Source organism: Heloderma suspectum, chromosome 2 (genome assembly GCF_057233095.1).
Source record: "Heloderma suspectum isolate Gila_16-S chromosome 2, 16-S_ref, whole genome shotgun sequence".
Lineage (NCBI taxonomy): Eukaryota > Metazoa > Chordata > Lepidosauria > Squamata > Helodermatidae > Heloderma > Heloderma suspectum.
In genome coordinates, this window is record NC_139459.1 from 206350882 (window position 1) to 206375650 (window position 24769).

Genomic DNA, 24769 nt, shown 5'->3' on the forward strand with positions numbered 1-24769 from the left:
CCTACTGATGTTTCCCTATACAAGGCATCCTTGTGGCAGAACTGGGTGGACAAGTGATCTGGAGGTGCCTTCATGTGAAAGACTATGGGCTTCTCTACACAAGGGTTTTGTAATGCGATTGTCATTTTTCAGGCAGTGCATTCATGTCAAGGACTAAGCATAAATAAGCACTTTTACACTTAACTGGAGAGGGTTCCCAAGTGCTGGGATTCCTAGAGTCATCCACCACCACTGCTGAAAGAGGAGAAACAACTTTCTCTCTCCCTGCTAAAACCCAAACTCTCCAAGTAGCAGCTGAAGACAGCACTTCTCAGTCCTTGTCCTTTAGGTCAATGCCACAGCAGCCGTGGGTGATTTTGCCAGATGAGAGAGGATGACTGGGTAGACAAGGAGGGGGTAGCGCTCCTATTAAAGTAGCTGATAATACCCATTCATCCCCGATTCAATCTGTCACATGTAGCAGTAGGAAGAAAGCTGCTGTGGGCAACAATCACCACATACCTGCCAACCACAGAGATGCCTGGTAAAAGATAGGATGTGGGGACGGTTTTCTAGAAGACAGAATAAGTTTGGAAGTGCAGTGCTGGGCAGGGGGGAAGGTCTGTGGGGATGGAAGAAGATTTGGTGGGGCCAAAAAGCAACCGTTTCCTTCTCGTCCTGCTCGCTGAGCAGAAGCAGGTTCAAGAACAGGAAGGAGAACCTGGTGCCCTAAAGAGACTTCACATTTCCATGGACAAAAACTTCTGTTGCAAACACTCTTGAAGAGCTTGTTGTAGTGCATGCCTCATTGCAGTTTACTGCTGGCACACTCTGACCTGGTGTAGTAATTTCAATATAGATCTTTAAAAGGAAAACACAGACAGACAGACCTGAAAAATGGGTCCCTTTGCATTGATTTGCCTCCGTACTTCACCTCAAGACAGCGTAGAAGGAAGAGCCAAATTACACATTGCAAATAAGGCTAAAATTAAAAGAAGAAAAAGTACATTAAAACAACTTAGTTCCTTTACTAATTGCATTTGTAAGTTAGTGCGAAGTGAGTGGAACTTGAAAATACGCTCTAGAATGGGGCATGCCAACTGCTGTGCTGGTGCAGCAATTACAATCCGTGGCATTGTGTGAGTGCTGTAAATATAATACGAAGGCATCGCTAGGGAGAGATGTTAGTGCAAATCTTTACAATAAGAATATGAAAGGTCTATCATGATTTTTTTAAAGCTTTATAATGGCCCCAGGCCAGTAACCAAGTGACCAGTAGTTTTAGAGGGGCCTAGAGATCCATAATGCTCTCATGGACTGCAATTCATGGGCTGCAATTCCCTTGCTAGTGGGCCTCTTGGCTGGTAAGATGAGTCAAAGGTCGATATCGTCACCTCAGTACATTCCATGCTAACGAGCGCTGGTCTTCTCAAGGCCTGGGATGTGCCTGAAAAGTGACGCTTGTTTGCCTTAATGCTGCAGGTGTCTGTGCTGGGAAAGTTCTGATTGTTTTCCTTCTGAACAAGCACTGTTAGCCTATGCTAGGAAAGCTGCAGATGAATGCTAGTTAACGCTTGCTGCTGTCATGCTGCCTCACTGCTAACATGTATGGTATAAAACCCACTGTACCCCTTGGCTCTGGGTTCAGAGAAGCTGTCTGATCCAACCATTGGGTATGCCTGTGTGCTGTAAGTACTCAATAAAGTCTCCTTGTAAATAAACCTGGATCTGGCTTATCATTATCTCGGCACCTCCAAACCTTAGCAGCCCATGGCTGGGGCATACAAGCTCAGTGGTAACTTTGTTGTTCAATGCCAGGAAGTGCTGGTTCCTTTTCAAATTCGCCAGTTCTCCTAAGAGAGTTCATAGTTCTGTGTGGGGTTTCCTGATTCGATAAACCTGCTTTAGTGCCATGGCACAAACACAGGTCTGTACTGTGGCAGTATCCTACTAGTGGTGTAGTGGGACCAGGATTCGCTGGGATGCATTGCCAACACTTTTTGATTAGCAGGGATGCTGACATTAACTGCTGACCCCTTAAACTTCCCTGTTTTTCTGAGCTTAGCTGCAATCCTCACAGTAGCTGGGAAGAAATGAACGTTCCCAACAACAATGACAGGATTCACACAATCATCACAGCCTACCGTAGCTTATTTAAGCCACAGTAGGTTGTGGTGCATGCCGGCAGCTGTTTTGAATATGCAAGTCATGGCGGGTGGTCGCCATGGCTTATCATGTTGTGTGAACCCAGTGAGGGTGGCTTATGTGAGGGTTAAACAACCCTCACATAACCCTAAAACAGCCCATGCTGTTTAATCCTCACAGCAGGTTCACACCACATGATAAGCCACAGCAAGTGCCTGCTGCGACTTGAATATTCAAAAGAGTGGCTGGCAGGCAACACAATAGCAATTTTGCAAACCAGCCCGCTATATTGTTCCATTTTGTATTTGCGGGTGGCTTGTTCTTGAACCTTTTAATTAAGACCCCTTAGCTTTACAAAATATTTTATCTCAGTGGAGATAAAACTCTTAGAACTGGCTTGCTGATATGGATCAACACAGCTGCCTGCATTTTTGGACTCTCCTTAGGGGCGTGGCTATCTGGACTATCATGATGAGTGTCTGTAGTTCAAAATTTAACACTACACCACTGGATCCTATTCTTTCTAGCTGGGAAGCGTTCTACTTGCCTCAAAGGAAACCTTCACTAAACCCCTACTCAATCCTCTGCCAAGATAGCACAAGGTAAAATTGTGCTATTAGATTGATGGGGCATCTTACACTCACTCCATCATTTCTCTTTCTGTATCCATCTGAAGACTGTGTCTAGAACTATTTATTATTTATTTAAGAAATTAACAAGCTGCCTTTATCTTGTCCCTGCTAAATATCCTTGAACAGTATTTAAATGTCACAGTGGTAGTAGGGTCAGGTGTAGTGAATCACAGATGTCTGCTCCTGTGCTAGCGATGAAAGCAAAACGAGTTGCATCAGCATGGGTCCACTAGTTCCTGTGCTATAGCAATATTACCTCAAATGAGACCTTCAAGCCTCAGCCTGATGAACTGTTTTCTTAACAAATTTATGACTAGGCCATAAATCGTTTGACTTCATACGGCAAAAATGTGATATAATATTTCTAGAATGCACTATCCAGAACAAGAGGTGCTTGACACTGACTGCATTTGGACCTCACTCTAAAGTGAGATTTAACTTTACATCAATGAGAGGGAAGAGGGGTGCACACTGGCCTAAGCCTCATGCCCATAATCTAAATGATTGTTTAGCACAGCCCTCCCCAACCTGGTGCTCTCCAGATGTTTTGGATCACAACTTCAGCATCCTCAGTGGCCAGTATGGTTAGTGTAGGCTTCCAGTCCTTTGTTCTTTTAAACCCAGAAAGACTGAGATTACATCATACAGAAAAAATGGTATGTCCCCTTCCCAAATGGTTTATCCCAGCCTTCCCTAACCCAGTGCCCTCCGGATATTTTGGATTACAACTCCCAGAATGCCTGAGCATCAGCCATGCTGCCTGGGCCTGATAGGAGCTGAAGTCCAAAACATCTGGAGAGCACAGGGTTGGGGAAGGCTGCTTTAGCATTGTTGTTCAGTCGTTTCCGACTCTTTGTGACCCCATGGACCACAGCACGCCAGGCCCTCCTGTCCTCCGCTCTCTCCCGGAGTGTGCTCAAGTCCATATTCATTGCATCGGTGATGCTATCTAGCCATCTCATCCTCTGCCGTCCCCTTCTCCTGTTGCCTTCAATCTTTCCCAGCATCAGGGTCTTTTCCAGTGACTTTTCTCTTCGCATTAGGTGGCCAAAATATTTGAGCTTCAGCTTCGGTATCTGTCCTTCCAATGAGCAGTCAGGATTGATTTCCTTTAGGATTGACTGATTTGACCTCCTTGCAGTCCAGGGGACTCGTAAGAGTCTTCTCCAGCACCACAGTTCGAAAGCATCAATTCTTTCGCGCTCAGCCTTCCTTATAGTCCAGCTCCCACAGCCATACGTTGCTACTGGGAAAACCATCGCTTTGATTATACAGACATTTGTCGGCAAGGTGATGTCTCTGCTTCTTTCTATGCTGTCTAGGTTTGCCATAACTTTCCTCCCAAGGAGCAAGCGTCTTTTAATTTCATGGCTACAGTCACTGTCTGTGGTGATCTTGGAGCCCAAGAAAATAAAACCTGTCACTGCTTCCATTTCATCCTCTTCTATATGCCAGGAAGTGATGGGGCCAGATGCCATGATCTTCGTTTTTTTAATGCTGGGTTTCCAACCAGCTTTTGCACTCTCCACTTTCACCCTCAACAAGAGGCTCTTTAGATCCTCTTCGCTTTCTGCCATTAGGGTGGTATCATCTGCTTATCTGAGGTTGCTGATAATTCTCCTGGCAATCTTAATTCCGACTTGTGATTCACCCAACCCGGCGTTTCTCATGATGTACTCTGCATATAAGTTAAATAAGCAGGGTGACAATATACAGCCTTGTCGTACTCCTTTCCCAATTCTGAACCAATCAGTTGTTCCATGTCCGGTTCTTACTGTTGCTTCTTGACCCTCATACAGGTTTCTCAGGAGACAGGTAAGGTGGTCTGGTTCTCCCATCTCTTTAAGAATTTGCCACAGTTTGTTGTGATCCACACAATCAAAGGCTTTAGCGTAGTCAATGAAACAGAAATAGACGTTTTTCTGGAATTCTCTTGTTTTCCCCTTGATCCAGCAAATGTTGGCAATTTGATCTCTAGTTCCTCTGCCTCTTCGAAACCCCGCTTGTACTTCCGGTAGTTCTCGGTTCACATACTGCTGAAGCCTAGCTTGTAGGATTTTGAGCATCACCTTGCTGGCATGTGAAATGAGCGCAATTGTACGGTCGTTTGAACATTCTTTGGCATTGCCCTTCTTTGGAATTGTAATGTAAACTGTACCTTTTCCAGTCTTGTGGCCACTGTTGAGTGTTCCAAATGTGTTGGCATATTGAGTGCAGCACTTTAACAGCATCATCTTTTAGGATCTTAAATAGCTCAGCTGGAATACTGTCATCTCTGCTAGCTTTATTGTTAGTAATGCTTCCTAAGGCCCACTTGACTTCACTCTCTAGGATGTCCGGCTCAAGTTCAGTGACCGCACTATCATGGCTAGGGATGTATGAAACCCCCCTTACCTGGCTCCGCTGGGTTCCGCTGGGGGGGGAGGCGCTCCATCCCTCCCCCCGGAATCCTGGCCGGCCGGCTCCGCTCTGCGGGGATTCCGCAGAGCCGCCGGCCGGCTCCGCCAGCAGCCGGACATCCGGCCGCTGGCTAGCAGGGACGCAAATGGCGGCTGCTGTAGCCGCCGCCTTTTGCATCCCTGTATTCAGCCGTGATAGGCTACGTAAAGACTTACATAGCCTATCACGTCTGGGTTAAAAAAAAACCACGCGTACACAAATGGCAGCGGCTACGGCCGCCACCATTTGCGTTCCCTATTTTTGGTTGTCTTAGTCTACGTAAATATTTACGTAGACTAAGACGGCGAAAATAAGGGGGAACGCAATCAGCGTAGCCGACGCTATTTGTGTTCCCCCTTAGTTTTGCCGTCTTAAGTCTATTTTTACGTAGACTAAATATTTACGTAGACTAAGACAACCAAAAATAGGGAATGCAAATGGCGGCGGCCGTAAAAAGGTAAAGGTAAAGGTGTCCCCAACCAGTCGTGTCCGACTCTAGGGTGTGGTGCTCATCCCTGTTTCTAAGCCGAAGAGCCAGCGCTGTCTGAAGACGCTTCCGTGGTCATGTGGCCGGCATGACTGAACACCGAGGTGCATGGAACGCTGTTACCTTTCCCGCCGAGGCAGTACCTATTTATCTACTTGCAATTTCTTGCTTTCGAACTGCTAGGTTGGCAGAAGCTGGGACTGAAGACGGGAGCGCACTCCGTCACGCAGCACTCGGGTCTTGAACTGCTGACCTGCCGACCTTCCAGTCTGCAGTTCAGCGTCTTAACCACTAAGCCACCACTGCCCCTTGGCGGCGGCCATAGCCGGCGCCATTTGCATACACGTTTTTTTTTTTAACCCAGACGTGATAGGCTACATAAGTCTTTACGTAGCCTATCACGAATGGGGGGGGGAAGACTGCAAATGGCGGCGGCTGGTCAGAAGACCAGCCGCCGCCTTCGCCGAAGCCGCCGCTGGAGCCGCCGCCGTCTGGAACATTCGCCCCAGGTAAGTCTCGTCCCGGGGGGGATCCGCGGGGGGCGGGAGGCCATTCCGCCACGGAGTTCGGGGGGCCGAATGCACTGGCATTCGGCCTCACTGAGATCCGTGGCGGAATTCTCTGACACCCCTAATCATGGATATTAGGGACATTAAGATCTTTCCTGTATAGTTCTATGTATTCTTTCCACCTCTTATTAATCTCATCTGCTTCTGCTAGGTCCCTGCCTTCTTTGTCCTTTATCATGCCCGTCTTTGCACAAAACGTTCCCTTGAGATCTCCGATTTTCTTGAAGAGATCTCTAGTCTTTCCCATTCTGTTGTTTTCTTCGATTTCTTTGCATTGTTCATTTAAGAAGGCCTTCTTGTCTCTCCTTGCTATTCTCTGGAACTCTGCATTCAGTTGGATATATCTTCCCCTTTCTCCCTTGCTTTTCGCTTCCCTTCTTTCCTCAGCTACTTGTAAAGCCACCTCAGACGGCCACTTTGCTTTCTTGCATTTCTTTTTCTTTGGGATGGATTGAGTTGCTGCCTCCTGAACAATGTTATGGACCTCTGTCCATAGTTCCTCAGGCACTCTGTCTATCAGGTCTAATCCTTTAAATCTATTCGTCACCTCCACTGTATATTCATAAGGGATATGATTTAGGTCATACCTGAATGGTTTAGTGGTTTTCCCTACGTTCTTCAATTTAAGCCGAAATTTTGCAACAAGAAGCTCATGATCTGAGCAACAGTCTGCTCCAGGTCTTGTTTTTGCTGACTGTATAGAGCTCCTCCATCTTTGGCTGCAAAGAACATAATCAATCTGGTTTCGATATTGACCATCTGGTGATGTCCATGTGTAGAGTCACGTCTTGCGCTGTTGGAAAAGAGTGTTTGCTATGATCAGTGTGTTCTCTTGGCAAAACTCGGTTAGCCTTTGTCCTGCTTCATTTTGTACACCAAGGCCATGCTGTTAACCCGGTGATTTCTTGACTTCCTACTTTAGCATTCCAATCCCCTTTGATGAAGAGGACATCTTTTTTTGGTGTTAGTTCTAGAAGGTGTTGTAGGTCTTCATAGAACCGATCAACCTCAGCTTCTTCGGCCTCAGTGGTTGGGGCACAGACTTGAATTACTGTGATGTTGAATGGTTTGCCCTGGATCCATACTGAGATCATTCTATTGTTTTTGAGATTGTACCCCAGTACTGCTTTTCCCACCCTTTTGTTGACTATGAGTGCTACTCCATTTCTTCTAAGGGATTCTTGCCCACAGTAGTAGATATAATGGTCACCTGAATTAAATTTGCCCATGCTTGTCCATTTTAGTTCGCTGATTCCCAAGATGTCGATGTTCAATCTTGCCATCTCATGTTTGACCACCTCCAGCTTACCTTGATTCATTGATCTTACATTCCAGGTTCCTAAACAATATTGTTCTTTACAGCATTGGACTTTCTTTTCACCACCAGACACATCCACAGCTGAGTGTCCTTTCGGCTTTGGCCCAGCCGCTTCACTTTCTGGCGCTACTTGGAAATTCCCTCTGCTCTTCCCCAGTAGTACATTGACACCTTCCGACCTGAGGGGCTCATCTTCCGGCGTCATATCTTTTAGCCTTGTGATACGTTCCATGGGGTTTTCTTGGCAAGAATGCTGGAGTGGGTTGCCATTTCCTTCTCCAGAGGATCACATTTTGTCAGAACTCTCCACCATGACCTGTCTGTCTTGGGTGGCCCTGCACGGCATAGCTTATGGCTTCACTGAGTTACACAAGTCCCTTCGCCACAACAAGGCAGTGATCCGTGAAGGGGGCTTTGGCATTACCTCAAACATATTTGAAAGGCTATGCCAGTTGGCTACCATTTTGTGGGGAAAAGCTCTAACACAGGAATGAACTTATCAGCTTTGCTCCTTCAACTGTCTCATGAAATGAGTGGCTTACTCCCACTCCCAAATCTGAGGGCATGTTCACACATGATATAAGTAATGATTTTTCCATTTCATCACTTCTCAAAAACACTAAATCAATATAGAAAGTATAAGCCATTTTAATGGAATACACGTTCTGGGCAATGTGCCTTTTTGTTCAACTGACAGGTTACAGAAGATTCCAGTACTAGTTTTGAATTATATATGAAAACACCACAACTTAAAATTGTACTATTAGATTGATGGAGCAACTTAGATTCCATGATTGCCCTGTCTGTATCCATCTGTAGACTACAACTAAATTTCCTTTTGTTACAGCATTGTATATCACCAATCTTTTAAAACATTTGATCCAAGAATATGATTGTCTTGAACAAATCATAAACAGCAAGAGCCCCAATATAAACCATAACACCTAGTATTTACTTGCAAAAGTGGATCTAGATGGCTAGTCGTCTGAATTTGTAAGAGGGAATATGGAGCTTGCTTACCACTACTACAGAAACCAACAGTCTTTCCGTATTTCTTTCCATCCTTTGACCAAGTTTCTTCTCTACCTAACAAGACAGTAAATAGTTATTTCAATAACTCTTCTCATAATTATTACAGGTAACTGTAAGTTAAATTATACAATTGTAATTCAGAAAATGGTTTCATGTGCTTCTTCTCCAATGCCTTTGGAAAGTTTATGTCTTCATAGTGTTAGAAGAGCCCTATCTGGTTTGATTCAGAATTGTGCTTGACAAATTGAGCTATTCCCATTACTGACCCTAATCAGAAAGTAACTTGGCTAATTCCAACCACAATTCAGACACTATCTTGCTTCCACTGATATCACGAGTCCATCTGGGACTTAATTCCTCTCCCAACCTCCCTTACCTAGGTCCTAGAGCAATGGTGGTCTATGTCTCTCAATCTCTCTCAACCTGGCATCTGAAACGCTGCGATGGCAGTATTGCTAGCACCAGGCATGCTGGGAAATACAGCTTTACAAGTTGCCAGTGCCTTGGGAAACTACTCTTCCCAGTATCCCTGGCTCTGACAACACGACTATAGCAGTGCTTCAAGTGGAGGAGGAGGAAGGAGAAGATGCATCCTGTTCTTGTCATTGCCACAGCCAGGTAAGTGGGAGGAAGAATTCAGTTATGGTTTGGATTACAGTGTGAACTGGTTAAGAACGATGGCAGGGGGAGGTGGGAGGAGACAGTTCAGAATACTGGGCTGATTTATGCTAAATATTTACAGATGGTTTCCCTCAATTTGTAATACTTCGTAACTGAAGAATATCCATGGTGTCACTGTATGTTGCTCATAGATGTGATGACATCACCAAGATAAAAAAAAGAACAAAATCAAGCAGACTCAGCTGATGTAAGCTGTATCCATCCAATTTTCTTCAATTCTCCCTACCCCACCTGACCCACATAAGACTTTCCCAAGGGTCCCTTTTTATTTCATTTATGTTTGATATAATTGTGGGTTGGAGCCAAAAGGTTCCTTTCCTCCAACAGAAAAGATGATTAGGGTTATGGTTCGTAGCAGATTTGAGAATGGATCAGAGCCTAGTGTGGTCTTCATTTGGGCTCCTAATTATGCTCAGAATAAGCCAAGCTACTTCCCAATTCTAAGCAAAATCATTCAGTTTCTACAGTCCAATTATGGTTGCCCATCACTTATGCACACAGACTTCTGAAATTACAGACAACATTAGTTAATATTTCAGTTCACTGCAAACTTACCTCTATAAGAGAAATCAGACACCCAATAAGAGGATAGATTGGAATGAAGACACAAAAGCAAGTGTGAATTATAATGGCTAATGCAGGCCACTGAGCAAAAGCTACATCAGCAACAATAATACAAATCAAGGCTACCTGAAAAAGAAAAGGAACAAAAATAATTACAGTAAAATTAATGTGGTAACATCAAGCCATACACCTGCCTTATTTATCTGGGAATTTTACTTTCCTGTACTAGCAAATGGAGAGGTAATCCTGAGGCTACTTAATTAAAGGCCAAGCAGTCAGCTCTTACAATGTTGGGTTGGGTTTTAGTGAACTTATGGAAGTAAACAATTATCCTGTTATGGAGGAGAAATACAGTCTCAGAAATGAAAGGAATAGTTGTGCCGGACTTATATTTAAGAGTTCCTGAAAACTCTGCCCTCATGCTCCACACCATGTCATGGTGTGACTTATAAAGACACACGCACACTCCAGGATTTTAGAGAAAACTAAGCACTGTTTTCAGGAGTGTGCCAAATGCAGAAAAGTATAATTGAGACAATATTTCATATAAAAAAAAGAATACCAATTACGAAATGTCAGTAAATGGAAAAAACAAATTAAGCACTGAACTTTTACTTACTGTTGAAAAAATGAATGACCAAAATTCCTTGGTGTTCTGTATGGTTTTAAAGGTGAAAGAGACAACGTAATGGAATAGAATTACTGAAGGTATATAGCCAATAAGGCAAAAAACCTGCAGGGAAAAATTTACATGGCTTAGTTATTCAGAACATGCACTGACATGAAAACACACCATAGTGATGAAGAACACACTGCACAGTCCTTCCTCTTTCCCAGGGGAGGGGATCTCCATAGGGCTCAACTGAGCCTTTAATTCCTCCTCTTTTGTTTCTGATCATGATTGTCTCACACATGTGTCCAGTGGCGCCGTTCACTACAGACCTGAGTGCTCAGGCCTCACCTAGTTGTAGCGTGAGTGCAGCCTTGAGGAAGACTGATGGCATTAGATTCATGCATGGGACATGAATGGGCCTCTTGGGAATGGCCAAGGATGTAGTAATACATAGTACTACGTACACCTGCAAGGGAGGGGGGAGGGGGAGTTAAAGACAAGCTCAGCACTGCTACCCAGCACTGTCAGACAAATGTGACCACTGCAAGATGGAGGGCCAGCAGGGCTTATGCCAATATCATATTGTATTTATTTATTTTATAAGGGTGGTGTTGAAAAGAGAAGTGCCAGCCCAGGCAGCTACAATGGTCACCAACTTCCCGTACCCCTGTCTCTAGGCCCACACTCAAAACAGTGATGCTTCATTGGGGGCCAGAAGCATCTGAGAGAAAGAAAACAGAGGCTGCTGCAGAGTCGCCCAGACTAGTGCTTCTTCCAGTATTGGGACTTTCCTTTAAAGGTAAAAAAAGAAAAAGTTGTTCAGGCCTGGGATCCTGCCTGGGCTGCTATAATACCCCTCCTCACATTTCCAGCAAGGATTTGGCACTGAAAGGTGAAGTGCCCATTTTGGTGGTTCTGCAGCAGCCTCTCCTTGTAGCTTGTTCCTATCACTGCATTTCTCACCAGCAAGGTAAGCTTGGGGGGGAATGGGGTGTGTGCCATGGAAGCTCATAGGGGGAAGATGGGTGCCTCAAGGGAATTCATAAGGGCTTGTGGAGGGAGAGGGGGACCATCATGGAGGCTCACCGAGGGGCATTGCCAAGGAACTGCTGTGTGGGTCCCTGGATGGCATCTCACCCTGGCCCCCCTCAAACCTGGCATGAGGCCTACTGAGGGCTATTTTTTATCAGGCAAAAGCTTGTGCTTAACTTCTGGCTGCCCATAAAGAATAAAGAATTTAGCAGCCTACTTCCTGATAGGAGTGGCCATTGGAAGCAAATTCCATCTGTGCTTCTGTATCTCTACTGCCTTTCATGAGGCTTCCAGACACAATTTGAGATATTGGCCTTGGCACAGAAATGCCTAAATGGCTTCAGCCCTCAAAGAGTGTGTCTCTCTCTCAGGTCCTATTGTAAATGTTAACACCAATTAAAACATTTTTATGACTACAACATCATTACACCACAACTGTACAAAAAAAGAAAAGAAAAGAAAAGCATTCTTCAAGGTTGGCCCTTAATTATAGAAGCCTCTTTCCTAACAGATTCATAAAAGTCTGAGCATTTTTTAAAAAAATGCACATCCGCCAACATTTCATGAATGAAGTTAGGGGCAGTCTTGTTAACAGCTTATTTTTATATCAAGGATCACTTCACATGCCCCACCATATGATTGAAGGCTCTTCTTCACCACCTGCTGTGTGCTGAACTCATGGACTATGCAATAGCCCAGTCTTTGACTGAATTAAAAGCCAAGAAGGTGATGGTTGTTTTGAGTAAAGGCAGTCTAGAAAAACATAATTGTTCTACAATATTTTATCAAAACATACCTCGGCAAATGTGTGAAAAGGCAGGTCGTGCCATAGCCTGTTTGTTTTATGTTAATGTAATGTAATTATGCATTTTAGCAATTGTGTGGTGTGTTTTGCTGTTTTAAATTGGGTAAGATGGTCTAGAAGCCTGCAGGCCAAAGAGTTGGTTATTCAATTTTTACAATAAATAAATAAACACATGGTGTTAATGCACATGCATTTACTTAGATGCACGCTAGAAACAAGTTGCACAGTGATCTAACTGAGGAAAGAGCTGAATCACAAAGAGTTTTCTTTAAAATCAGCAACACTTTAACAGTGGGTTGTATCCAATTGTGCTGTTTCACTGGTGGCCGGGAACCACTGGTGGAATAACACACCTGAAATCAGCTTCAGAGGGTCCCTCAACCCTACGGAGCAGATTGGGGCAGCACATAGGGGACTGCTGGAGGGAGGAGAGGGAAATCTCATCACGCAGGTGAACTTCTATTCATGTAAGGTTTGGATCCAACCCAACACATAACCAAACCACAAAAAATAAGAACAAAAAAGGGACAATTCTTTACCAGGGATGTATACCAAAATTAGGGACTGTTGGAGTATATGATAATGCAAGATCTGGATTTTTGTTACTGAGGTGATGGCAACAAGGAACATAAAATGTATTAAAAACAAAACTTACCACAGCAAGAAAGTCTGCAGAAGAGAAATTAATTTCATGGTGAACTACAAACAAGATTCCTGTCATCAGAAAGAGAATAATATAATATAAAGGAATGTCAACTAGTGCATGTCCACACCAGTAAGCAGATGGATAAAGGCCTGATATCTTAAGCTGAGTGTAGGCTTTCATCTGCAAAAGTACAAAAATAAGTTAATTAAAGAGCATGTCAATTATGGCAGACGGCAACAAATCTAACAGTGGTATTTACAACATAGGGTTGGATCCAGCATGTTCTTCTGCGAGCAGTAGCACCCCCTGGGCTCAGAATGTTCCCACGGGTGGAAAGAAGGGTGGGGGGAAAGAGGCAATTTTTGCTGATTTTCCTCTTCCCCTGCAGCCCCCAGCACCACCACCCCCACTGTTCTAGAGGAGGTCCCTCAACCCCCCTGAGCAGATTTCAAGGGAGCAAAGAGGGATGAAAGGGGAGGGGGAAATGGATGAAAATGGCCTCCTTCCTCATTCCACCAGTTGGTTTTCTTTGCTGGATCAGAAACATTCCATGGATGGAAGGAGCTCTTCCACCTGTGGGACTGGGAGGCAAATTTTGGATGCAGTCCATAGTCTTGGTTTGGCTATCTCTGCTCTTTACCTGGCTTGCAAATGAACAGATGTTAAAACCCATCTCTACAATATATGACCTGGGATGAACTTACAAAAAATGCAACACTGAGGAGATCATATAATCACAGAATTGCAGGGCTGGGAAGTACTACTCTGACTCACTATCTTGAGAGAGGAAACCCCAAACACCACTAACAGATGAATGACCCTATATGGAAGAAGGTATATCCTATTATATCCATATCCTATTAAGAATCAAAATTATTGTGAGCTACAAGCAGAGAGCAGCTTAGAGAAAGGTACAGCAATGCCAGAGAGGACTGTACATACCATTCAGCACTTCACAGGTGAAAATAGAGACACTCCTGTGCATAGTGGATACCCATAGTGGGTACACAGAGTCTAGTATCTCAGTTGTGTGGTGTAACAAACAATGTCAGGGCCAACATAATCCAGAAAGCAGAGATTAAAAGTGCATGCAAGCAGATGGCTCCAGGTGACAGAAGCGGGGAGGCAAGCCACAGGCTATAAGGCAAATCAAAAACATAATAATACACATATAACTGTATTGGTCTCATTTTACAGCAAACTTTGTGGCACAACAATAAATAACTAGGCCAAGGTCAGTCAGTGAATCCATGGCAGCGATGTCTTAAACAAAAGCAATACTTAAGTAATAGAACAGGCAATGCCTCTGAGCATATGCAAAGTGCTTTCCTCTCAACCACTTAGCAAGTCCAGCCTCCCTCCCACTTAGAATTAAGAAGCACGGCTTCTTAATTATGATGTATTATTTCTGTATCACAAAGCATGATCACACTGCAGTCTACTGCTTTTTAACAATGGTTTAAAGCAGGCTTTCCCAAACTGGTGTGCTCCAAACATATTGGACAGGACTAAAGGTGAAAGGGTGCTTTAAAGCTTTTAAGAATACTCCATCCTGGATGGCAGCAGAACTCTGGGTTAATAGGCCATTATTTATTTTATTTTACTATTTTTATTAATTAATTACATTTCTATACCACCTAATAGCTTAAGGTCTTGGTTAGGACCATGCATTATCTGCATAGCTCTAACTGGAATACCTCAGGGCATAATGAGGTCAAATGAAATTAGAAGCATGATTTTTAAAATGTAGGATAAATTTAAGCAATATCTATGCCCATTATATTTTTCCATTAGACTCAGTTACATATAGCATTATTTTCAGAGAGTGATAATATCAGCTATTCCATAAACTCACATTACAGTGTCAAATATATCAGGATTTTTAAATGTAATTAAAAATAATAATTAAAAATGATTTTTTAAACTTAGCTGATTGTTGTGTTGTTATTTGGTTTGCTGGCTGAAGAGCTGTTTTGTCTTTTAATTTGTAACTGTATGGTTTTTATATTGGATTTGTTTGATTGTAAAAGATGTTCTGTACACTGCCTGGGGATCCCTTGTGGATGAACGGCACTTCATAATTTTCAAAAATAAATCAAAAATAGAAAATAAACCAGTCAATAGCAAAAATGCCTGAGTTGCATTTGGGAGGGAAGTTCAGAGAAAAAAGAATTCCTATTTGCATTTAAAATAATAATTTATGCCAGTTTCTTTGCTTGCCTCAGTAAGCAGAGACTTATAGTTATGTGCTCAACAAATTATAGTTTTTGATATCCATAGCATATATTGAGAATACAGAAATTTGGTAAGCATTTTCTTTGTGATGCCTTTTCTCTGAACTTCAGCTTTAGCTAACATATATAGTACAATCTATCTATTGCAAAGAAGAGAAAAGAAAAGAAACATAGATAGATACATCTTTAAAATTAAGACAATTAGCAGGCAGGGTTTTCCTGGAACTGAAAAACTGTGGTTATTTTGGCTGAAATCAGGACAGTTGGGAGTAAGGAAGTAGCTTGGATACGAAAGAGGAAATTGACTCAAAATGCATTATAAAATGAAAATTCGCCAAACTAGCCAGAAAATGTTACATGGGCAGAGGGTGAGACTCAATCCCAGGTCCTGAGCCAGATGTATTTATTTATTTGATTTATTTATATATCCCACCCATTCTCACAAGGAACCCAGGATGACCAAAATATCTAACAATAGCCAACTAAAGCCCACCAACTACATTCATCAGTTAAAAGCATTATTTTGCCCATATGATACCTAAAGATGATATGATATACAACTTAAAACTATTCAAATTAACCATGGCCCTCAGGGTTGTTATGTATTTCTGATGGGACCGCAGCGATGAAGAAGCTGCCGAGACCTGTATCAAGTTACCATTGAATAGGGGGAGAACAATCCAGCAAGTAAGCTCTTTAAAATATAGTTTGACAAGCAGCTCAACAAGCTAAACTACCTAGGAGTGGGACATTATTGTAAGTATTACTGTTATTTGCTTACTATCATAGAAGACTTCCATACATATCGTTCATCAATATTTCTCCACTATAATATATGAGAACATGATGGCTACTAGGTAGCCAGCAGATTGTTATGGTCACTCCTGATTGTCCATCTGTTCTTATGATACAAATTTGGCCAGGGGAACCATTGTGTTGGTCCAATGTATGGGATATGTGTTTCTTTTTCAAAATCTGGTTTAATACAAAATTACCCTGTGATTTTCTGCATTCTCCATGGCAAAATAGGATGGCATCCCAGTTATCGTAATTCCTAACATCAGACTTTGAACAACCAGCACCATTATGAAACTTCTGTCAGCAATTTTCTGCAAAATAAGAGATTGCAATATTAGAAAATGAAAGAAAAAAATAAGAGCGAAACATGACTTTACATTCATAAACCTGTTTTTGCTGCCTGCCCAGGACTGCAAAACAGGGAGCACTTGGGAGACGATGGTACACGGCTGATAGGCTAATGCTTATTTTTGTGGGTCACAAGTTGTGCAGTCCTGAATTAGGTATGGGGCAGAAGTTCGTTTGGTTGACATTTTAATATGAACCAACCTAATTCGCACTTCCCGAAGTAATACATGAATCAGAATGCAATTATCTCCTAGTTTTCAGACTTCTCTCAATTTTACAATTTAGTTCTCTTATTGAAAAAGGCACACAAAACATGTCCATTACTGAGAACTGTATACAAAAATGCATAAGTTAAGAGAAATGCGTATGAAAATGCATATGAAAATGTGTATGAATTTTTGTAAGAATTTTTACCTAACAGTTCTCAAACTGATGTGAAAACGGGACAGAATAAACATGTGCCTCAAAAAATTTGGAAGTTGTAGAAAGTGAAACAGGCAGATTTGTCCATCTCTACCTGCAAACCATGCAAATTCTAATTTATCTTGAATTTGTATGTGCACACAGAAAAACTGCTTATACAACTGCCTTTCCCTATCACTTCATTTTGCAATATCAGCCTTTGTGCTTTGCATTTAACAACAACAACAACAACAACAATATAATAATTTACTTACTTGAAAGTAAGAGCTACTCCAGGCAAGGATATTTCCAGTTACATTTAAACTGTGCAGATAGAGGTTACTAATAACATTCATCATAACAGGCAAAGAATGTACCATGGTACTGTTAAAAGCAACTGTAAAGATGTAGCTCTGCAACAACAGGCATATAACATATTAGCTATATATATAACACCAGAGCAAGCTTTCTTACCACCTGAGGCGGGAGAGCGCACACATACTGCCCACTATGGCTGCTGCTGTGTCTGTTTCCCTCCCTCCCTGCCTGCTAGCTGCACTCATCTCCCTCTCCCCCCACATCCATCTCCCCACCACATCTGTCTCACTCTGCCTCACCCACCCACTGTGTCCATCTCCCTCCCTGCTGCATCTGTTGCCCTCCCCTCTTTCACTTGTCTACCCAGCCACCCACCCACAAATCTTCTTTCCTTTCTGCCCCACCCAGCCCAGCCCATTCACTCCTTTGGTGGCACGTCTCCCACCTCACCCACCCTATTGCTGCTCTCTGAAGAGCTGTGGTGGCAGCAGCAGCAGCAACAATGGGGTACGAAGGGGGTGGTAGGCATGGTGGTAATGGGGGGGGCAGCACACAATGGTGGCAGGTCCTCCTGGTGTGCGGGAGCACATAATTTCCCATTCCTCCTGCTCTGCCACCTTAGGTGCGGGATTCACCCGGCCTCATGAAAGGGCTGGCCCTGTATAAATACTAAGTCCTCTTGGCAATTTCACCTGGATGGAACTAAGTCCACACCTGAGGCAGTCTGAGGGAAAGAGAATGGCAGCTGTCCCATCAAAGATAGAGCTCTGTAAGCACTGATCTTGCTATTGTCGCCACCAAGGGGCAGAGAGGGGGAGCAGTGAAAGAAAAAAGACCTGCTACTCTGCTTCTAAGGTGAGCCTCCTCCCAGAATTTCACCACCCCTCTTGTCCTCCCTCCTCCAAGCCACATGGATCATTCAAAATAAAAACATTCAGTTACCCTCAACCCAGTTCTTACACCTAATAGTCTATTACACACACCCCACATCCACACAGGGCCAACAGTTAAATATATCCTGCACCACTTTCTCACCTTGTCTACACGAGATACATTTAAGGCTGCACTATGGGGGGCAACTGATACATAATCACTGCCATTGAATGTTTCTGTCAGTATACTGTGGCCCCAAAGGGAGTGGATGATGTCATCAATGCCTGATCCTAGGTTAAGAAAGTTGACAGTTCAGTATTACAGATGCAAAGACTCCTCGCCTACGAATGAACTTGCGTGTGCGCACCAGGCTTCCCCATTCTCTGTTATGCCAAAGACAGCTCTGTATATGTATTCTCACTGCACATATGGAGCTAGCACTATAGCAAAATGGGGATGCCTGTGTTCTGCAGGAGCCTCATTATGTTACACATTAAAATACCCACACTGCAGGGTGTTGACAACAGATACATACATACATCTATATAGATATCTATAGTTCATATCAAAAGACTTGTGCTCTCATGTATTCATTAAAATTACAAAGCACAATAGTTTACTTTATTTAAGGTATTTATACACTGCCAACTAAAGGAAGCACTTGAGGTGGCTAACAGTATACTTAATACATGACCTGCTTTGTCTCCATGGGTGGCAGTGACATCTGAAGATAAGATCACTAGGATCTCTGCAGTCAATGTATAGCAACACAAATTACATTGCACAGTAGTGCATGACATTTTGTCACCTCAGTGCTTCAAACCAGGTGGATCAACACAGCCAACAGGACTACACAGCACCAGAATGACACTAGTTTACCCTACCTTGTTTGGGATGGTAGGCATAGTTGAAATTTTGAACGAATACTGTGGGTGCTCTTACAAAATGGTTGCCGGGGGGGGGGGGGCTTGCCCATTCACAATATGGCTGCCATGGTGGTTACAGCCAGTCCCAAAACACTCATTCCCCAGGAGGAAAAAGTGATGAGGCTCAGATAACACCTCCCCCACCAAATCCACAGGCAAAGCACACTACACCAAAACAAATCAGTGAACACACACCACACCAAACAAAACAAAAAGCAGGCAAAACACCCCCATTAACACTTTGTGATTCCCTCTATAACTCCAGGACACTCCCTGTCACCCTCTCTAGCCCCCACCCCCACCTTTTCTTTTTTCTGTGTAACTGGGCATGCTTCAGAACAAAGTGCAGGACTGCAGTTGCCTGCCGTTTTTATTTTCTAAGACTATCTGGGGCTGACGTGAGGCCCAGAGGCATTCTTGGAAACAAAGCTGGTGCTGGTAGCCAGCATGTCACTTTTCAGCATGTCAGGTTTTCAGTTTATTATTTTTAATTTAAATAAATAGATAAATAAACAAACATCAAGAGGAGCAGGGAGCCTGACAGGCACCAAGGGAGGTGTATGCAGGCACTGTGGTGCCCATGGACACCGTGTTGGGAAATGCAGCACTAGATGAGGTTACTAAATGTCAAGTCTTTATTGATGAACCATGCACTTAAAAAAAAGGAGGGAAATCAATTACGTATTTTGAAAGGGGTGGCAAATATAGGCTGCAAGAAGGTTTCTGGGAAAGTGAACAGAGGCAAAAACATGACAGCAGTTTGGGATGAGCCCTACTTTAACAGAGATAGTTGGTTCTTACTACTGATCGGTGCATTTTACTGTAGAAAAATTCCTCTAAAAGGATTATTTATTCACAACATTTATCTTACAATCCACAACATATGCTTTGGCCTAAGAGAACATTGGTTTAAGTCTTCAGCTATTCAGAAATCAAACTATGTCTGATTAACACAAATTTTAAAGTATAAGTTCCAGTAAGTTGGCTGGATTCATGCCAGAAACATACTCTAATTCAGTTTGTGAATGAATGACACCTCCCCCACCCCCACTTATTTTTAGAAGACTGAGCTCCATGTGTCATCCACCAGCCATGTGTCATCCACACTGATCATTCTTAAACCTGAATGCATGCAGAGTACACTTTCAGTTTATTTCCATTGTACTTCACATGCTAAAAGATGAACATGCCAGAACTTGAAATGAACAAAAGCAAATCAACTGAAATAAAATTGTAACTTTTTTTTTCACTTCTTACCAGTGAAGTTTTGAATGAGGAGACTGGTTTTGTACTTATGATGAGTTTCATTTGGTTTAAGAAAGTATAAGTCTGGAGAAAGTTTGACAGGGGCCACAGCATTTTTTAAGTATAGTTGATACATATGAAACATAAAAATCTCAACACCAAGGAACATTGTGAATAGCAAGAACCTGAAAGAAAAAGAAATATAAGTAAAGCTCATCCAAATTGCGGTAAATAATAATGCCTGTCCTTTAGAGCAGGAGTGGGCTGACAGCACTCCTGTATAGTCTTTTTTTCCCTAGAAAGTCCATGGACCTCCCATCTGTATTAAATTTACTAAACACAAACACATACTAAAAGTCACTTAAATCATAATGACGCTGTATTAAGTGATCCTGCGTATGTGTTCTTCCATAAGAACAAAGGAAGGACCTTGCTGGATCACAACATGTTCCATCTCTTTGAACCTTCCTTGCAAGAATCCCCTCAATCTGTATACTAGGTGATCCACTGGAAACTGGCTGTAATCTAGTCATTAAAATTGTTTTACTCATCCATATTCTCACAGTATGAACCTGTGAACAAGTGTCCTGAGACAGCAGTCTCTTGCAATGCAAAGGATATAAGAGCAGAAGCGGCTGATGGGGAAGGTGGGTGGAAGGAGCAGAAGTGGCTGGTGGAATGGAGGAAATCCGGAGGTGGCAGTGATGTGGAAGGAGGGGGAAGGAGGTGGTAGAAACTAGAAAGGCGGCGGAGGGGGAGAAAAAGTAGTAGTAGAAGAAGAAATCTGGTAATAGCTATTCCTCTGCTTCTTGTGTAATCAATTCACGATTATGTTTTTAAATTATTATGATTCACTGTTTGTTTGTTTTAATGGGTCTGTGACCACATAATAAAATTAACTGAACTGAAGAACTCTGGAAGAGGAGGATGAAGGGTGGCAATCCCACCAAGGATATGGGGTGTGTGTGTCAAGAAAAGACCATGTTCTACCAAGTTGTCAGGGGGCAAGGAGTCAAGAAAAGATAGAATCCTGCCAGAGGGCTGAAGAAAAGACAGACTCCTATGAAGGGCAGGGTGGGGAGGGCAAGAAAAGACTGAATCCCCCAAAATAGATACGCATGGGCCCAAATGATCATATGACAAACAAAAAAATGACAAGTGTGCCCGTGATCCTGAAAAGGTTGCCTACTCCTGATATAGCAGAACTGATGGGAGGACATGATTATGCCGTTGCTCTAGCCACACTGCCATCATGGAAGCCATCACTCCTGCCTATACATGCTATGCCCCCTCAGCACATGTACAAGTAGGTGAGGGAGCAGAGAGGAGGACCCTATAGAAATTCTTTCACAAACAAAGGCTGTGTTTGCAGAAACTGGATCGTGCCCCGAATATGAAATATATTAAAATCAATCAACAATGAGGAAGAAAAGTAATCACCCACAGCTAGTGATATGCAGACCCCCTCTGGTCCACCAAACTAACTGGATTCTAGGGGGGGCGGGGGCTGAAAATTTTGAGGCCCCACACATTTGAAGCCTCATTATCCTCAACTACTAAAGGCTTACCCTAAACAGGAAAGTCTTATACTTATGGAAAGTCTTATGGAAGATTATATATGATCAACCTGTAAAAACTGCATATTTCTGTTTCTCACATCAATAAACTACTTTCCAAAATTCTGGGCAAACACACACATACTTACACTTCTGACATTGATTTAATGTCACGTTTGAAGCTAAGAAAATGAACCTTTGCCATAGTAATGGCCTGGTTTTTCCAAAGAGACTTGTTGCCCACTGTACAAGATTTTGTCTCGGATAACATTAGTAGGCTTTGCTCTAACTCATCAAGAGATTTTGCATCCATCTCCTCTTCACTTTGCTCTGGGTTAAAAATACCAAAATCTGGGAGAGAGAGAAAAACTGGTAAGGGAATTCAGAAGTTATCCCTTCTAAGCAGATCACTGCTCTGTAAAACTGTGTGTCACATTTATAGCAATGATCAGTTACACCCTGACAGCACAGTCCTATTTTCGGCATCTTGGGAAAAGCTAGCTATAGGACCTAACAACAACAACAGGAAAATAAAGCATTACAGCCCAATCCTCAGAAATGAATTCCTCTAAGGGGTCTTACTCCCTAGTAAGCGCTTATGGGTATAATCTTCATGATCTCCCATTCTAAATATTACAGAAGAATATGAATACAGTACAATATTCCCAAATTACAAACAGTATTTTATACACTGTAATACAGTTTTAATAATTTGATTGTGAACATCATATCATATGAAGAAAAAACACTACAGGAAGTTATGCAGTTGCTTCTCACCTGCTTGGTCAATTTCTCCTTCAACTTCCAGCTTGAGGAACACATCCTCCAAGGTGGTCATAGAAACACCATACGAAATAACACCCAAATGGGAATGAGTGTCTAGATCAGCAAACAATGCTAGAAGAAGAGGAGAAGGAAGAAGAGGAAGCAGCAGCAGCAGCAAAGCTACTGCTTGGAAATACAATTACAGTTCTTTGAAATCATATTTTCTTATTTCTTTCAGCTACTTAGTGCAATGACAACAAAGCTTCTGATATCACCTCCAGTATCAGAGGCAATATGCCTATGTACACCAGTTGTTGGGGAACATGGGTGGGAGGCTGCTGTTGCACTCGTGTCCTGCATGTAGTTTCCTGGTTGACAGCTGGTTGGCCACTGTGTGAACAGAATGCTGGACTACATGGACCCTTGGTCTGATCCAGCATGGCCCTTATGTTCTTACGGTTTAATGACTGTATACAACATGACAAGGTCCAATGCCATGATACAAAATGTTTTCCTTCCATCATGATAGTAACAAAACTGTGCCTGATGTTTGAAGATTCCCTGTGTTTTCTGGAAACCCTCTAACACTGTACCAAAAAATGCCAAACCCCCACATGTGTATAAAGGAGGGAAGCAAAATTACTTGCATAAATAAATATGACTATGTGTAGAAAAAAAAAAAAAAACAGTTTGGGGTCAATTGTCCTCTTTCAGAATATCCATCAACTTTTTCTTCTTCTTCTGAAGAAAGTCTTCTGAAGTCAAATATTAAAGTCTAGTATATGTTATCCTTCTTGAAGGACTTTTCAATTTTGCCTTCCCTGGGTTTTATAGATTCCCCAATCTGCTCCCCACTTTTCACTGATGTTCAATAGAGAGATTAATTATACCTGAAAACTTGTCCATGTCTTTAAATGGCAAGGCATACAAAAGCTGCTCTTCATTCTGTTTTAACAGAACAGCTCCGGGGATATGCTGTCTGATCAAAGATGCTGTACCTTCTGTGTTACAGTACCTGTCTATTTGCATACTAATGAAAAAACACACACACAAGGTATGAGCATTATTGTTCACAAGGTCAGCCTGATGGTTTTTAGAAACAACAAGCAAGAAAAATATACTGTAAACCAATTTAAAGATAATTTTTATTTTCTTAATCCAACTGAAGAACAACATTTATAAAGAAGTATTCAATAAATAGGTATTCAATAAATATTCTAAAGCTTCTTACAAATATTGTAAGATTTTTAGACAGACACACACACACACACACACTTACAAAAACACATACCAAAAAGCAGTATTTTCCAAAACAACAATCATTTTCCAGAATAAAACTTAGAAGATTACAGCAGTTAAGAAAGACAAAAGGAAAGAGTCAACAGTAGTAAGCCTAATACCTCAGTTAAGGGATTTGTGATGGTTCACAAAATCCTTATAAAACTCAGGCATAGAGATTGTGGGCATTGAAACACATAATGAAATAGGCTGGCAGATTACTAAAAAAAAATACCTCAAGCGATAGCCAATTCCCCATTTTGTCTTAAGGAAAAGAGAGGAGCCAAGACATTTCAGCATTCCTTGGGAAATCACAGCTTTCCTATCTAGAAACAAGAGCAGAAGGGGCCTTTAGTCATAATGGTTTGTACAGTCACAAAGGAACAAGCTGGCTGTATTACCAAAAAGTCTTATTCATGCTATGTTTGACTTGGATATAGTTAAGACACAGGACCCTAACTGAACTTGCCAGCGATAATGTCTGCTTCATCCATGAAATGGGTACTGAACACTGTCACTCGATTGGCTTTTCTGTTTTTCAGGAGGTTCCAAACTGTATGACGAGAGCAAGGATCCATGCCAGCAGTTGGTTCATCTAAGAGTAATACCTAAAGATTGGCCAGAGGAAAAAAAACATAAAAGTCTTGTATTCCTTTTACAAGTACAAATACTCTTTGGCAATAAGGTTGTTTATAATAAACACTATCAAGATTATGTCCGTCTAATCAAAGCTATGGTTTTCCCAGTAGTAATGTATGGCTGTGAGAGCTGGACTATAAGGAAGGCTGAGCGCGAAAGAATTGATGCTTTCAAACTGTGGTGCTGGAGAAGACTCTTACGAGTCCCCTGGACTGCAAGGAGTCAAATCAGTCCATCCTAAAGGAAATCAACCCTGAGTGCTCATTGGAAGGACAGATACTGAAGCTGAAGCTCAAATATTTTGGCCACCTAATGCGAAGAGAAAACTCTCTGGAAAAGACCCTGATGCTGGGAAAGACTGAAGGCAAAAGGAGAAGGGGACGACAGAGGATGAGATGGCTAGATAGCATCACCGATGCAATGAATATGAACTTGAGCACGCTCT

At 42.4% G+C, this 24769-nt stretch overlaps 1 protein-coding gene across 1 annotated transcript in view; it reads right to left on the reverse strand.

Annotated features, from left to right (window-relative positions):
* The window catches only part of LOC146353870 (cholesterol transporter ABCA5-like), a 75579-nt gene that overhangs the window by 12213 nt on the left and 38597 nt on the right, over positions 1-24769 (reverse strand). Inside the window, exons 15-28 of the mRNA XM_084837523.1 lie at positions 24155-24293; positions 23921-24011; positions 23298-23437; positions 22420-22539; positions 21792-21993; positions 20099-20271; positions 18078-18205; positions 17000-17137; positions 16172-16285; positions 12952-13122; positions 10466-10579; positions 9838-9972; positions 8590-8655; positions 870-961 (exon numbers count right to left, since the gene is read on the reverse strand). Coding sequence (XP_084693649.1) covers positions 870-961; positions 8590-8655; positions 9838-9972; positions 10466-10579; positions 12952-13122; positions 16172-16285; positions 17000-17137; positions 18078-18205; positions 20099-20271; positions 21792-21993; positions 22420-22539; positions 23298-23437; positions 23921-24011; positions 24155-24293 — 1823 coding nt within the window. The remainder of the gene's footprint in view (positions 1-869; positions 962-8589; positions 8656-9837; positions 9973-10465; positions 10580-12951; positions 13123-16171; positions 16286-16999; positions 17138-18077; positions 18206-20098; positions 20272-21791; positions 21994-22419; positions 22540-23297; positions 23438-23920; positions 24012-24154; positions 24294-24769) is intronic.